At 33.8% G+C, this 16404-nt stretch overlaps 1 protein-coding gene across 2 annotated transcripts in view; it reads right to left on the bottom strand.

Moving 5' to 3' along the window:
- Positions 1-16404, bottom strand: part of NALCN (sodium leak channel, non-selective) — a 304715-nt gene that overhangs the window by 281362 nt on the left and 6949 nt on the right. For both annotated transcript variants that reach the window (XM_063102662.1, XM_063102664.1), the window contains exons 3-5: positions 5473-5556; positions 3447-3586; positions 3230-3358 (exon numbers count right to left, since the gene is read on the bottom strand). In XM_063102662.1, coding sequence (XP_062958732.1) covers positions 3230-3358; positions 3447-3586; positions 5473-5556 — 353 coding nt within the window. The remainder of the gene's footprint in view (positions 1-3229; positions 3359-3446; positions 3587-5472; positions 5557-16404) is intronic.

The raw sequence follows: 16404 nt of genomic DNA, 5'->3' as shown, positions 1-16404 counted from the left end.
AAATGGACAATGAACTGACAACAGAGAGAATTAAATAGGCCAACAGTATTTTTGTGCATGTGAAAAGATTAATACAACTGATAAGGAAGACATATAAAAGGAGAGAAAAATACAAATTATAAACATCAGGAATAAAAATGGTGGATCCTACAGACCATCACTGAGCCTACAGATACTAAAAAAAATAATCAGAAGGTGTATTTATAAACATGATGCCAATTTTGATAATCTATAAGAATAAGTAAGTTTTTGAAAAACAAAATTTACCAAACTTGACAGAACAAGAAAAAGTCTTCATAGCCCTACATACGTTAAATACATTTAATTCATAATGGGAAACCTTCTCACAAGAAAATTCCAGGCCCAGAGAGTTTCACAGGTGAATTCTATCAAACATTTAAGAAAGAAAGAATATCAATCTTATATCTACTCTATTAAATATAAAGGAGGAAGAAACATGATGCAGCTTGCTTTATGAGGATAGCATTACCCTGATTTCAAAACCTGAAAAGACGTTTCAATAAAAGAAGATGAAGAATAATGATCATCATGAACAAAGATACAATAATTTGTAACAAAAACATAAGCAAATCACATTTGACAGTACATAAAAAAGGAATACAGTATGATTAAATTAGCTATATACCAAAAATGCGAGATTGGTTTAATATTCAAAAATCAATCATGCGATTCACGACATTAATAGAATAGAGGAGAAAAAAACATACCATCATCTCAACACTTGCAATAAAAGCACTGGACAAAATTTAGCACAAAGTAATGTTGAAAAACTCTCAGCAATATAGGAAAGAAAGGTCCTTCTCACTTTGAAAACTCTACATCACACTTAATAGGAATACTGAGAGGTTTCTTTCTAAGGGCACGAATAAGATACCAACATCCACTCTAACTACGAGGTGGAAAATATACCTGGATGCCTATTGTACAGGAAACACAAACATTAATTTCAGAAGGATCATAACTTTTAGGAAGTGGAAGAAGAAACAATATAACTTACTCTCTAGGTTTAATTCTAACAGACAAAAACAATGAGTTCCTTTGAGATGTATACATTAAATACGTATAGGTTTTTATAAGCCAATAATACCTCAAGAAAGTGGTTAAAAAGAGAGACACAATTGTGATAATAGGAAAAAAGGATAATATGCCCAGAAAATGGTTATTAAAACTTATTTTCCAAGACTAAAAAGTTTTGAAGAAAAAAATGTAGAGTGGAAGTGGAGTTAGTAACAGTATTAATTTTTCTTTTAAACTTATTTTTTTCAGTAGATAATTCACTCCCATGGTGCAAAAAAGTATATTAAAGGACAAAAAATGAGCTCTTTTCTTCAACATAATACTATGCATAATCAAAGAAGGCCTAGTGTCTGCCCACACTTATATGAACCTAAGGTAAATTCCTAAGTTGAGGTGATATGCATGCATATACCTTCTAAATAAATATAAAATAAAGTAAGATTAATTCGGACATTGTCTAAAAGGTGATGCTTTGCTGTTTAACATTTACCCAATGAAATTATACTGATGCTTTTGCAAGTTAGTGCATTTATTCATATGTTGTGAGAATCATGCATATGCCTCCTGGTCTAGAACACACAGAAAAAAAATCTATCCTTGTAGAGTTTACATTTTTTGGGTAAAGACAGCGAATGATAAACATAACTTTTCATTTTTATTACATTATGTAATTATTAGGAATTATATAATATACATTGACTGGTTATGCATAAATTAGAAATACAATTTTAATAGTTTCTTTCTGGGAGAGAGTAATAATTAAGTGACCATTAAAAATTTAAAATAAACACAATTAATTTTGTTACTTTACTAGCAAAATAATAGCAATTAATTATTCAGAGGTGCTTTCTTATAAGTTTAAAATTTGGTCTACTTTATTGATCTTCTCTTTTACCATAACATCTCTCATTTGGAGGATACACTTATTTGTACATGTTACATCAGCATAGAAGAATATTCATGTATCTTTTAAAGATCACAAAGTAATGACTACTAGCATACAGTGAGTGCCTTTACTATGCGCTAGTCACTTTAGTTAAGTCTTTACACTAGTTTCCTCATTTAAACTTTCTGACACTCCAGGAGGTATGTTCTGTTATTATATCCACTTCACAGAAAAATGAACTAAATAATTTAGGCAAGCTCACACAACATAGAGTTGGAATTGAACCAAATTAATCATGATTCTCTGTGGTTTATCTACTTTTCATATACACAGGCACATATACTTTACAGAAAAATCTCTCCATGTGCAGAAATCACAAGGTAAACATTCTCAGTATTTTTTAACTCAATGATCTTTATATGCCCAACTGATTTGTAAATGAATATGGATACATTAAAAATATTTTGAAGATGAATGGATGTTTTTAATCTTCTGAGTTTAATAAAGTGTTTTAAATTGACTTTCTGTGATCTGAATTAAGATTTTTCTTTCATACCTTGTGTATCAGTTCTTCATTTGTAAATAGATCAATCCCTGCCAAAGATCTGAATACAACATATAAAATCATTTTTATTACCACCAATCCCTGCTGCCCTGAAATATGGCAGTGCCATACCTGTTGCATGTCTAGGTTGTATTTGGAATCCCAAACTCTGATGTCTAATGGGACACTTCTGTGTCATGTATGTCCAGGGGCCAGCATCCCACTCTGCTCTTTCCTCCCACCGCTCCACTCCTTATGCTGTATATGAACAATGATCAGCCAAGTAGGAGAGGCAGGGGCCCACCTGCCCAATACATAATAAGTAATTAAAGCACATATATTGCATCATACCCATCAACCGTACAACACACAAATGCAACAGAGTAGTGTTTTGTCTAGAAATAATGTTACAAAATAACTGTTGAAAGAACTATTTTAGGGAACGATGACCAGAGTTAATAATTACAAAACTGAGATTTTTCTTAACATGTAACTCAGTCTCATACCATGAAAAGCTTTATCAGTATTACCTTAACAAAACGTACCCTTTGCATTTGCTTAATCTACTTTCCCAACAGGTTGTATTTTTCTGGCTTGTCTTAAAAAGTTAGACAAAACAATACTGAGGAAACAAAGAATATAGAACACAGAGTACATAAAGACTGTTTTGAAAAATTTGGCACTGAAGTTTTCCTCATGAAAATTGCTGAAATGTCCCTGTTAGTCACCTAGATTAAAATGTAGTTAATAAATAAACTTACCCTGGTTTCGTGTCATTTACTACACAGTGATAAGTAAATGTGCCAAACATCTGAACTCCTAAAATTCCATAAAGAAGTAGAAAGAAAAGTAGGAAAATTGAAACACTCCATATTTGTTCTCCTGATCGCCTAGGGAAAAATAAGTAGGTAAAATTGGTAAAATTCACAAAAAATTTTATAAAAATTTTCCCTTAACTTATGAAAAAGCAATGCTTACTTTAAAATATTTGTGATTCTAGTCCTTGGCAGTTCAAATCGGAAATAAATCCGGAATGCCCGGATCATAATTAGTGGTCGTGGGATCCTCAGCATGCCCCAAGGTGACATCTGATCAACTATGTCAGCAATTTCAAATACCTATAAATTAAGAGATGGATAAAAAAAAAAAAGTTTAGGTTTTCCCTTAGCACTGCTTATAGTCATGGAATACACAGATAGCACAAGGTACACCCTGTACCCTGAAATAAGCTCTATATTATTCTCCACCAAATTCAATTTTCTTTTGAGTACATTTTGAGGCTAAATCTATCTCAAGAGAAAGCAAATACATAAACTAATGAAAGTGCCATTGATCTTGTTCATTTCCTGTCTAATTCATCAAGGTACAGTTTTTATTAGAAGAGCAAGAGCCAACTTAGAGTATAGAATAAATATGCTTGGTCTTTCCTCATTATCAACGTTCCTTGCTGGAGGCTTTTGAGTACATAGAAAATAAAATAATGAAGAAAGTGTTAAAAGTATTATGAAAAAGTACTGTGTATCTTTGAGTAGCTAGTCTAGTTGAGATGATGTTGAATGTTCCTAACACAAGGCAGTGACAAATGTTTAAGATGATGGGTATACTAAGCACCCTAATGTGATCATTGCACACAGTACGAATGAACCCAAATATCATGCTGTACTCCATAAATGTATACAATTATCATGGGACAGCTAAAAAAATAAATTAAAAAAAGAAAAAAAAAAGGCAAATAGAGAGTAGAACAGCGGTTACCAGAGGCAGGGAAAGGGAGCTACAGTTTGACAGGAAGAATGAGTTTTGCTACTCTAGGGTGACCATAGCTAATAATATTGTACTGTATGTTTCCAGATAGCAAGAATATAGGATCTTGACTGTTACAAAGAAATGATAAATGTTTAGGGGATAGGTATGCTACTATTCTGATTGGATCATTATACAATACATGCAGGTATTGAAACAAACTGTACCCCATAAACACGTACAATAAAAAAGTAACAAAAAGAACAAGAAAAAAATTATGAAAACAAAATTGTACCACTTATTAATAGAGGCAAAATTATCATTATAAAATGTTTGTCAATCAAACAGTAGCTATTAAGTGGAAAAGAACACATTCATCTGCAGGATGAAATTAGATTGTTGGGGAGATAAGCTTTATAAAAATAAGGAAGGACAGCTTATCAACAAACACTGTGATGAGTTGGCAGGGTGGACTGTGAATTTCTTCGATTCTGAATTTTTTAATGAAGAACAGATGAATAAGCACTACTGTACCTACAGTCAACATTAACGTATGACACACTTAGGTCTCATCTTAATGTGCTCAACCACAATAAAATAAAATAAAATGGAAAATAATAACTGTAGTTGAATTAAATGCAAAATCAAACCTGAATGAATGCTTAGGAATGAATTCTACTATTTTCTACTAAAATCCCTCCTTGAAGCCTTCTTAATATATGTTCATCATTTCTTATAATAAGGCATTTTATTTTTGCAATATAGCATTTTATGTTGGTCAATATGTATCCCAATATAGATCTACTTAGCTGTTTTTAGTGAGGATGTAGTTACATAAAAGATTAGAATTTTAATTTCTAAGTTCAATTTTTTATTTTACAATTACAGAAATCCCACCTCACATTTTTCCCTTTATTTAAGTGAATATATTTTTACATATATTTAATAATAAATAACTTCCTATAGCATTAATTTTCATTTCTGATTGAGAAATAATTCACAAATGCAACTGACAATAATTTAAATGTTACAAGTAAGGCTAGGCAGTTAGCCCAGCTGGTTAGAGCTTGGTGTTATAACACCGAGGTAAATGTTACAATTACACTTTTCGATCACTAAGTATTTAAAACAAACGTAATGTTGTAGGAAATTACACAATCCCAATTGATATATATTCTTTAATAATTCTATTTAGACTTTCAATGCACAGTAATGCCCATTTTGGGAAATACCCCCTTGTAATTTAAAAATATTTAATTACCTGTAACACCAATGAAACCCAAAGGCAAAAGACCATAAATCCATCAAAAACACACCAGCGATCTTTCACGTAGGAACTATCTCCCTAAAAATAAATTTCACATGGTATTATCAGGCAAAATGAATATTTAAAAATAAATTTGTGGATGAAATAGTCAAGTATTAATTCAGTAAAATCTATAAACAATTTTGTATTATAATGGAACAGACTTTCAAAAGGAATACTTTTAGTATTTTAAATGGAAGTATTTATAAGGAAAACAATTTATGACACACGAGTAACTACAGAACTTTGAGTGTAAATTTTTAAATGGAAAACATCATCATGTTTTTTCCTCTTAGCCACACAAATTCTATCACTTAGGAAACCAGAGGCCATCCTTTTAAATAGGCAGTTCAGGTCCTAAACCAGTTCTCTTCCTGCACAAACCAAGAGCACATAATGGTCAACATGATGGCCTTTAAACTTGCTGTTCAACCACCATTAGTGGGAAAATTAACCAGGAATTCACCTCATGCTAAATTAAAATAGCAAGAAGAAACTCGCCTTAATTTGCAAAGAAAAGATATATTGACTTTATCTTTAATTGGGATTATATACATAAAAGAAAGATAAAGATGTACTGCTTTCATTTTTTAATAGGGAATCTATTCTGACTAGAATTCATATTTTAATAAAATGGAAATTTTAGAAAAAATCTCCTTTGGAATAACAAAACAGAAAACTTCATAAGGTTGGAAGTAGAAATCTTAAACAGAAAAGCCTTTGTCTTCTTAGGACTATCCCCTTAAGTCAGTAGTTCTGTAGTCATTCATATAATTCAATTCAGAATTCAGTCACATATGTGATTACCACCACTGATTGAGACTGCTAAGAAAATATAAATAGGAACAAAATACCAAGGTTTTCAATAAAATGGTAAAATATGTTTCAGGGTATTTAGGAAAATACAATAATTTCCATAACCTTTCACCATTAGTAACAAATAGGTTATCAAAATATTTCTTTGAGGAGTTTCCAGAAATAATTTATGATGGTTGCAAAACTAATGGCACAATAAAACACTTAATGAAAGTTATCTGACCCAGACATGAAGTATAAACTCAACTTAATAAACATTGGGTAAGTACCTGCTTTACATAAGACTAGGTATAATGCCTAGCTAACACACAACAACAACAACAACAACAACAACGACAATCTTTTGCAGAAAAACAGATATGAACACACCCAGATAATACAAAAGGCAGAATAATATAATAAAGCTATAAACATGGTGGGAAAATGGGAAGATTAATTTTTTGGAGAGTTTAGAGAAAACAACACTAGTTCTCATATAAATACAGAAATAATTTTACCAGTGGCAAGACAATCAACCAAATTTGGGGACTCATGGATTTGAGAAGAATCACAAAAGAGATATAAAAGTAAACTCCAAGGCTTGGCTCTGAGTGACATGGAGGACAATGACCCTATTAAATTAAGTGTCATGATCATCACATGATGATTTATATCTGAGGAAGAGAAAAGCTACATTTTGGGATGCTGCTGGTTGTGTATACACATAAACATACACAAATCATTTAAAGATATTATAGTTGTCTTCAAAACCTCATGGCATCTTTTACTATAAGCATCATATTTGCCTTGCATATTGCACAATTAACTGGAAATACAAATTCATTATAATCTAAATACAGACAATATAGCGAATATAATATTAACTTTTCTCAGCCTAATTTTGATTAAAACCCCAAAAGACAATGAAGTACAAGTTATTTAAAGTTGTGTTTTGAATTCATTCATTCATTCACTCAATGTATAGAGCACCTCTAGGATCTAGGCAGTGTTCAAGAACTAGTGATACAGGAGCAAACAAAACAAAAACTCCTCCCCTTATGTAACTTACATTCTCATTTAATTAAACAAAATGTAAAATACACACTATATTATATGTCAATAGTGTTATGAAAAAAATGAAAGTTTATATATTTTCAAATTGACTATTATTAAACTAATGTGTTTTTTACCAGTATGTTAGGCAGAAAGAGAAAGGAAAATATCACTTGAACTTTAAGAACTAGGCACATTTGTGACAACGAAAAAAGTGCAAAGAATTCCAAAAATGAAAACTAAAATTTCATGGTACTCAGCAGAGAACTATTTAAATATTAGACAGAAAAAGAATAATTATAGATCACTGGCACGGTCACTCACATAGGATGAGTTTATGTATCATTCTTCCAAAACAGTATTATTATTTTATTTTGTTGTCATTAAAAAATTGTATATGTAGTATCACTGCAATTGGCCTCTTATATTGCTCATAATTTGCTTTAGTAATGAATTAAATTCAGTAAGATAAAGGATGAGAGTTTATTACCTCGGGGATTATTTAAAATGTAACAAGTGAGGATAAACAGTGGTATTCTTACAGGAGGGAATCTAAGAGTCCAGGAGCCAAGGGTGGAAGAGAGAAATCCTTTTTTCATAATGCATTCTTACATGTTTTGGGGCTAATGCCTATGTGTTAAATTTTTTAAAACACATTTTCAAAATTAAATTTTTTAAAAGGTAAACAGTTTAGCTTTAACAAAAATCACTTCTTCAGCTGGCAAAAATAAAGTCCAATTTAAAAATCTGGGCTTCACAAATTCAGAATGTAAAGCTATCCATAACAGATGTGGCTGAATTTTTGTTTCTTATTTTTGTTTGCTAAGCAAATTGATGTTGTAAAGCTAAGCCATAGTAAATTTCAAACTATTTAAAAGGATGGACTCTATTAAGTCACTTTAGAAGCACCAGTGGTGATCATAAATCAAACAGAGGCATACAAACATTTTAATTTCAAATGACCTCACATTATGATAACTTGCTTAGCAAAACTTCTACTATGTAACATAGAAAACTATTTTTGAATTAGAAAGTAATTTTAGTTGGGTTGTTTGGAATGTTTTCTGCTTTTGACTTCCTGGAAACTCACAGAGGCATTTTACCTGTCACCAAGCCCATCCTACACTAGATGGTATACAATGATCAATTAAAACTGGTCTCTTCTTACTTTCCTGGTAAAATATGGAAATAATCCACTGGGCATATGTTTTGCATATTATTTCCTGGCTCATGTTTTCAAGAGTCATTCAGTACTCATAGGAACCTTTAGTAAGCAATGTTATAGTTGCCTGAGATACAAAGACCACTAACACTCACTGTTTTCCCATCTTTTCTCCCTTTTGCTCTTTAGCATTCATTGTTCTTTATGCTATTCTGTCTTCCTGAAAAATTCTCCCAAGTCTGTGCCAACTTTTTCCTCCAGGCTCTGATTTGATCACAACTTACTTTGATCACCTTCTTAACTCACATTTCTTGCAACAACCAACAATTCAGCTCTAGTATATAAATCATGTTCATATTGTGTTACAAAATATGCCTTCATAAACCCTATTAGTTGTTTCCTGAATTTATATTTTGTTGCTTCCAATTTATCAGATCTAATGGTGAAGTTTGGGCTTCCTACTTTGAATCACCTCTGAACATATTCTCTGATGTTACATTTTTTTTATAAAGATCTATCCACCATGGTAAATGCTTGAGTGTGTTGTGAAGATTAGTAATACCTTGAGACTTTAAACCAGGTAATTTAGGATGGTATTCTCAGCACCTAGCATAGGGTATATAGCAGCTATTAAATGAGTGATGTGATAGGCACATGAACCATGTCGTAGAGAGTGTATTAGTCCATTTTATGTTGCTAGACAGAAATACTTGAGACTGGGTAATTTACAAATAAAAGAGATTCATTTGGCTTACGATTCTAGGACAGCTGCATCTGGCATGGACCTCAGGCTGCTTCTACTCATGGCATAAAGCGCTGGTAGGAACAAGTAGACCACATGGCAAGAGGAAGCAAGAGAGAGAGAGAGGAGGTGCCAGGGTCTGTTTAAACAACCAGCTCTCGTGGGAACTAATAGAGCGAGATCTCACTCAGCCCCCCCCTGCCCCCAGGGAGAGCATTAATCCATTCATGAGGGATCTGCCCTCATGACTCAAACAGCTTCCAACACTGCCACATTGGGGATCAGATTTCCACATGAGGTTTGGGGGGACAACACATCCAAACTCTATCAGAGAGCTTCTGTAGCTTACAATGTATACAGCAAGAAGTCAATTAATGCATTTAATGAATCCATCCATCCATCCATCCGTTCACTGAAACTACTAGCAAACTACTAGTTTGCTTTTAAAATGAAGTTATTACCATATGGCAAAGAGAGAAAAACATAATACCTTTCAAGTTAACATCATTAAGTTAAGACTTTCCTGTGTGATCACGAAAGACCACAGATAAGATTAGGAGGTGACTTCTGGGTATTTTCTGGATTTGTATAGTTTAAATAAGCAGAGCTAAATATGCCACGCAAAGGTCAAGACTAATATAATTTCTGCATTACAATGAAGTTGTAAATACAATTGAATTAGTAGAAATTGAAATTACTATCACATTAATCATTATTAATAATCACAAAATTTAAAATGGTTTTAATAATAGAATACAGACTTTGAAATCTGACACTGAAATAAAATCTCACATTACATTTCATGTCTGATGTGTTTGTCCAATCATCTCTTTAAATTTTTATTTTCAAAGGTCTTAAACATAATTGATTAAAAGTTGCCATGATTCAATTTATTAAGTATGTCCAAATCCTTTAAAAATCCTACTGTATTAATGCCTGAGTTATAATATTCACAAATAATAAACTGTGCCTTTTATTTGCTTCCAAAATATGTAATCAGAACATAACACACGTGAATGCCCAGTGGTACTTGAGACATTTTAACATCTGAAATATGAAAGAAAAGTTTTTATCTGCTTGTTGCATCAACAAGAAATGGAGGGCAGAAAGTGCTCGAGCTCTGGGCAGAAATCAGCACACTAGTGGCTGAGCAGAAGAGTTATTCAAGAGCTGTCTGTCAATTTCTATAAAGGTAAACACTTGGGGGCTGCCAATCAACTATATAGGATAAGAAAGGAACTTAAAGTGTCAGTAACTATTTACCAGGCAGAGAAACCAAACACATTTATAGGGATATATTTTGCAGTCACAAAATGATGTGCACTGCTATAGTTTCATGTGCACATGATTCACTGTCCTGAGTTCCCAGGGCCCATCTGTCACTGTGTCTCAGCATTATTTATTAGATCAACAGTGCTTGAAGGATGATTTTTTACTAGGTCTACTGCCAGGTGTAAAACAGACAACCACAAATCATCTGAAGAATCCACAGTCTGCAATACATAGGATGCTCTACAATGGCACAGACATATATCATCCAAATGGGGTATTCTTGCCTCCAGGGCTTTAGTAAGCTGAAATGCTTTCAGGAAGAGGAATTAGTGGGGAGGCAACTGGAAACAAATATCAGACAGCTGGAATTAATTGGCAGACATTTTCAAGCTTGAGGAATATTATAAAAGATGAAAAATCCTTAAAGCAAATACACTCCTCCAACAAAAATGCTTAAAGGAATTTCTTGCTAGGACTTTCGGCTTAACCTCTCTCCAGCAGCGCATTGAGCATATTTCCTCCAGAATGAACTTCTCAAACACCGATCAGATTGTGTCACTCTGGGATTAAAACCTCCCCTGCATTTCCACTGACCACAGAATGAAGTCGGAGCTCCTTGCAGGGCATGCAGGCCCTGCACGATGCAGCCGGCCTGCCTTCCAGAACCTCTCCAGCTGCTCGCAGGGCACGGCCCATCTGCTAGCTCTTCTGATTTCATAGCGCTCTCCATAGTACCAGACTGCTCCATGCCTTTGTGTCTGAGGCCTCTTTTTCTCTCTCTGTGAACCCTCTTGCTCCCATCCCTCACCACCCCTACCATAGAGCACACTTCCTCATCCTGTAAGACATTACTCTCCTTCCTCTCTCTTCAAGACTTCTCTGATATCCCCATGCAGGTTTTTTCAGTCTTTCTCTCTCTCTTTTTTTTTTAGTGCTCTCCTTTCTCATAGCTTCTAAAGACCACGATTAAAGCATTTTCACAAAACACTGAAGGTCTATCTCTTACTTCTGGGTTCTCACTATCATATTTGCCTTTTATCTTCATAAAAATATTTGCCCCAAATCATTATGAAACTAGAAGAATCGTTATCATGGCCTCTGTAAGTGCACAGTGGAGACACTTAAGTTGTCCATGAATCCTGCCAAAGGTGTAATGTGCAATGCAGGTATATCGCTCTTGTTCCCCGTCTGAGCTAAACCTTGTGCTGGCATTGTTTAACTACTCAGCTATTTAAGAATAGTGCATCACTACCTTCCTCTTCCCTACCATTCCCCTGAAGTTTAGTCTTTCCTGGGACCCAGGACTTAAATTTATCAACCCAGGTCTTTTTACCATATTTCATCAATTCTAAGACATACTCTCCCCTGCTTTAACACAGTTAACATTTCTGAATTTAGTATGCATCTCGTAATCGATGCATCAATTACAATCTTACATTTTACAATCAAAGGGTAATTAGCAGCATTTATTTCTTAAGAATCTGTGATCCTGTAAAGTGATTCTGCTCCTTACAATTGATGACATCAGCTATTCAGTGAAATACGGTAGATAGTATTTTAATATATATATTTAAAAATTATTTATATAACAGCACATTCCCATTTTTGTTGGGCACATACAAAACATGCACTAAGGAGTTCAATAGATACAAAGAATTGAGCAGTGGATGCTTAAAATACTTTTTGATATAAAGAAATATGCAGGTGGGCTGTTACATAGGTGTTAGCGATTTAATGATATTTGGAGAAATTGGTTGGAGTTGTCCTAATACATTATTAATTTTCCCATCTAAATTAATAAAATATAGGTGCCTATTTTCTGAAAATATGCTAACCAACTAGTTTTCAGGAACATGGTGGATGTAGAATATGAGGAGTGACTGCATGTGCCAAGCCTGTTCCACAGCGCTAGCCAGGCGTTCTCTGAGGACAAGGGCTCTGCTTGGTTCTGTCTGTTCCCTTCCGCGAGGCAGCGATGAGCTCATTGCAAGTGTTCAAAGAATGGTTATTGGGTTATTAAAGGAAAACTGGGAAATGGGATTTAGGAATATAACTGTCTCTTATACTTACATTATATTTACATCTTAAAGATCTTAAAATTTTAAATATCTTAAATATTTTATGTTTATATTTATACATATTTTAATATATTTGGCAAACCATACCACTAAGTCAATAAAATTTCTGGAAAATACTAGAAAGCCACAGCATCAGTACTTTTGTTTTGAAAAGTAAAGTTGCTGGGTTTAGTTTATTGTACATAATTTTATAACCTAGCTATCATTAGGTACCATTACCTTAAGCATTAGGTATGAATTTTAGGTGTACCATAATATTAACAAATAGGCTAGGTATAATTTTAAAGAGATATGTGTGATGATTTGCTTCTATAAATATATTACTATGGACTAAATAGTTTTATGCATGGAAAACATTCTTGCAAAAATAAAAGACTAGCATTCCCCAAATCACTGACATATGAGTACATCAAGTCACACACACTTCCATACAGAAGACGTGGTAAAATGGTGTTGCTGACTTAATAACTAAATCTGACTGTTCTCTAGTAATATCTTAGTTGGAGATTAGTTCATATTAAACATTTAGTATTTGTACAGCTTTGTTCCAAACAATGTGAAAACTTAGTAAGAAAAGTTTAACCTAATAATTAAAGGAGAACACAACTATTCATAATGTCCCTATAAATGTATCAGAAAACACAAACCTAAATCTTATAAATGAATAAACACAGTACATATTTGCAAATTACTGGGTAAAGAGACTAAAAAATTGAGTGAGAGGTATTTGCCGTGCTTATTCACTTATTTGGCAAATGAATTAGGATTAAAAAGAGTATGAAAAATAAGTTTTTTAGCACATATGTGCTTGATAAAAGTTTTAAAAGTTATAGTATGGTTAATTGATGAGATCAAAGTAATTGAAACTTGAGCAATAAAAGAGGTCCTCTAGAAAGTATCATAGAACCCCTATGTGGACTGAAGTATTTTTATTATGATGTAACTTAAATACTTCCTATATATACAGATTTCTCATGTAACTGTGAAAGCAGAACAAATTTCTATACAAAAAATACACAGCCAATGAAATTTAAATTAACAACATAAATTTATTATAATATGACATTTTGTTAAAATGAAGTCTGATTAAAAATTTAAGTTTTAAATACAAGAATGTAATCTCAAGCCCAATTTGCTCTTTGATCTGTGTCTTTTATGACATGCATGTTTGAAGAATGTGTGGTACAGAAATGATAAAGTTATGAACTGGATTTCACATCATACAAATGACAGTAGGCACTGTGTTAACTGTCACAGTCTAATGAAAAAGCCATGCATGGTGGTGAAAATTCAGCGTGATGACACATTTAAAGCTTGGTTCAGGATAATCAGACCTCATATTTAACCATACTTAACTGAAACCTCAGCTAGCATTTAAATACTGAATACCAGTTTTAATGGGATATGAAGTTGTGCTGACTACTTCAAGATAATGTTAACTATGCAATATTAGTGAAACCTGCATTACCTATTAATCCAATTATTCCTGAATGAAAAACAGAGAAACCATATCTGATTTTAATTTTCAATTCTCACAGAATGAAAATAAGAAAAATATTTTTGGTTTTAATCAATAGCTAATCATCCAAATGTCACTGGAATTAAGAAAATACCGAAAAGGCTAATCCACAGCCTTTTAAAAGCAGCTTAGTCATATATCAAGTTTTTCCTTTTTTAACTATTGCTTCAGCTTCCAATATTTAAATTATTAAAACCTCTGTTCATTCAGTGCTGTTCACTGAAATGAATATATAATTTATGTATTGAGTCTGCCTCTGTTCTTTTTATAGTTAGTCTGTGACAATTAGAGCAGTGTCTACTGTCATTTTTGTGATGTGAAATCAAGTATTCACTTATTTAATAACTTAAGAAACAAAAGTGCTATGCTAGGAAAATGTCATACATTTGTTTCATTCAAGCCGGAACTTTAAAGAAGTCAACACATGACAATTTCAATCATAATGTGCTCCACCCAGGATATTCAGATCTTTCCATGCATGGGCAGAGATAGCCATACCCTGAATGACCGATAGACACAGGTGACAGCGTCGTCCAAGGCCCTCTAGTGAATCACAGAATACGAAATAGGGCTAGGCAATTCCAGTGGAGTAAAGTTACAATTGCATAAAAGACACTTTAGCACTCCCCCCCAAACCGCTTTTCCCCAAGTTGATCGCCTGAGATCACAAATTTTCTGAACCTACACTTATCTAAACCTAGTGCTTAGGAAAACTGGCTTAGCAACTTTGTGGAAGACCCAGATAATTTTGGAATCATCCCAAAATTCATTCCACGAACCGTGGCAGGTGCCCAGTCATCCCATGAACCAAAAGAATTCTATAACACAGAAATTACCAATAAATACTAGTGCAATGCTGAGCAGATATCTCAGAAAATGAACCTGAGAATAAATGACAAAACTGGTAGAAATGTAACTTGACAGGAGAATGCAAAACAAAAGAACAAAACAGAAACACAAAAGTGTCCACTACGCTGCTGCAGAAAGGTCAGAGGTAATACAGCACCCTGACCTGTTCAGTATAGCTAACAAAGAGCTCCCTTCCAGGAAACCAGCGATCCATATTAAAGAAAAATTCCTGGAGTAGTAACCAAATTAGGTAGAGCAGGAACACTGAGCCAATGGATAAGAAGGATGAGACAAGAAGGTCAGTAGTCCAGAGGAAGCAAAGTTCACAACTGTGGCACTAGGTACACAGAGAAGTCACCATAACAACAGAGAAGGGAACCCCTCAAACTGGCAATACAAAGGCTCCTCCACCGTTACGTAGGAGAAACTCCCATTTCATCCAAGCAACAAGAACAACAAAACAAATGATGATAATTAAGCTCTTAAAAATATATTATAGATTAAAATGAGTTAAACAATGCATAAACATATAAACATAGGAAGTAAACATCCAAAGCAGATAAAAACTATAGGATATGACAAAATGGTCAGAAGAAATTAAAATAATAAAAGCTACAAAAGTACCACAAAACTAGAAACAGGAAAGCGCAGAAATGATGTCTAAATAATAAGGGACTGTGAAAAAAGACAGGAAAGTGTTCAGGAAATAATTTAAAAGAAATGAAAAAACCATTTTAGAAAGAGGAGTGAACTAGAAGAAACACAGGAGTGACCAGAGAGCACTGAGATAGGAGGTGCTCAGTTTCCCTGGGTTTGGGTTTCAGGACACACCTCTGGGTTTCAAGCTACTCCCCAAAGTCTCAAGTTCCTCCTCCAGACCCTCTACTAGAGAAGAGTTACTGTTGCTTGTCGGACCTTTTTTGGCACCCATGGGGAAATTAAGACCACAAGGGGCAGACTTATGCAAATGCAGTAGCTGAACATGCATGCTCAGTAAAAAGAATTCACACAGGCTTATTTGACACCAGCGACTCAGCCTGCTCAGTGGAAGGGAGTTTACCCTTTGAATGACCCTCCATTAGGGGTGCTAAAGAGCACAGAATATTCTTGAATATATCTGGTGCACGTGACAGGATTTGACCAATGAACATGCCCTGAAGAGAGACCAACTGAGCATGTGCAAGACTATGTTACATAACTGGGATACAACCCCTTAACTGAATATTCATTAGATAGCAAAACTATAAAAGCTGAATCCCAGCAGAAGGTGGGGTTGTTGCTCACTCAGGGACCAGCCTGCACTCTGCCTGTGGAGTGTGTATTTCTTTTTTTTGTATCAAGCTTACTTTCAGCAAGCAGCTGCTCACTCTCAGAACCTGCACTCTGTGCTAAACTTAAAGTGTGTATTTCTTACTTT

Source organism: Cynocephalus volans, chromosome 7 (genome assembly GCF_027409185.1).
Source record: "Cynocephalus volans isolate mCynVol1 chromosome 7, mCynVol1.pri, whole genome shotgun sequence".
NCBI lineage: Eukaryota > Metazoa > Chordata > Mammalia > Dermoptera > Cynocephalidae > Cynocephalus > Cynocephalus volans.
The sequence above is the reverse complement of the archived record's forward strand: the minus strand, read 5'-3'. Positions and strand labels throughout refer to the sequence as shown.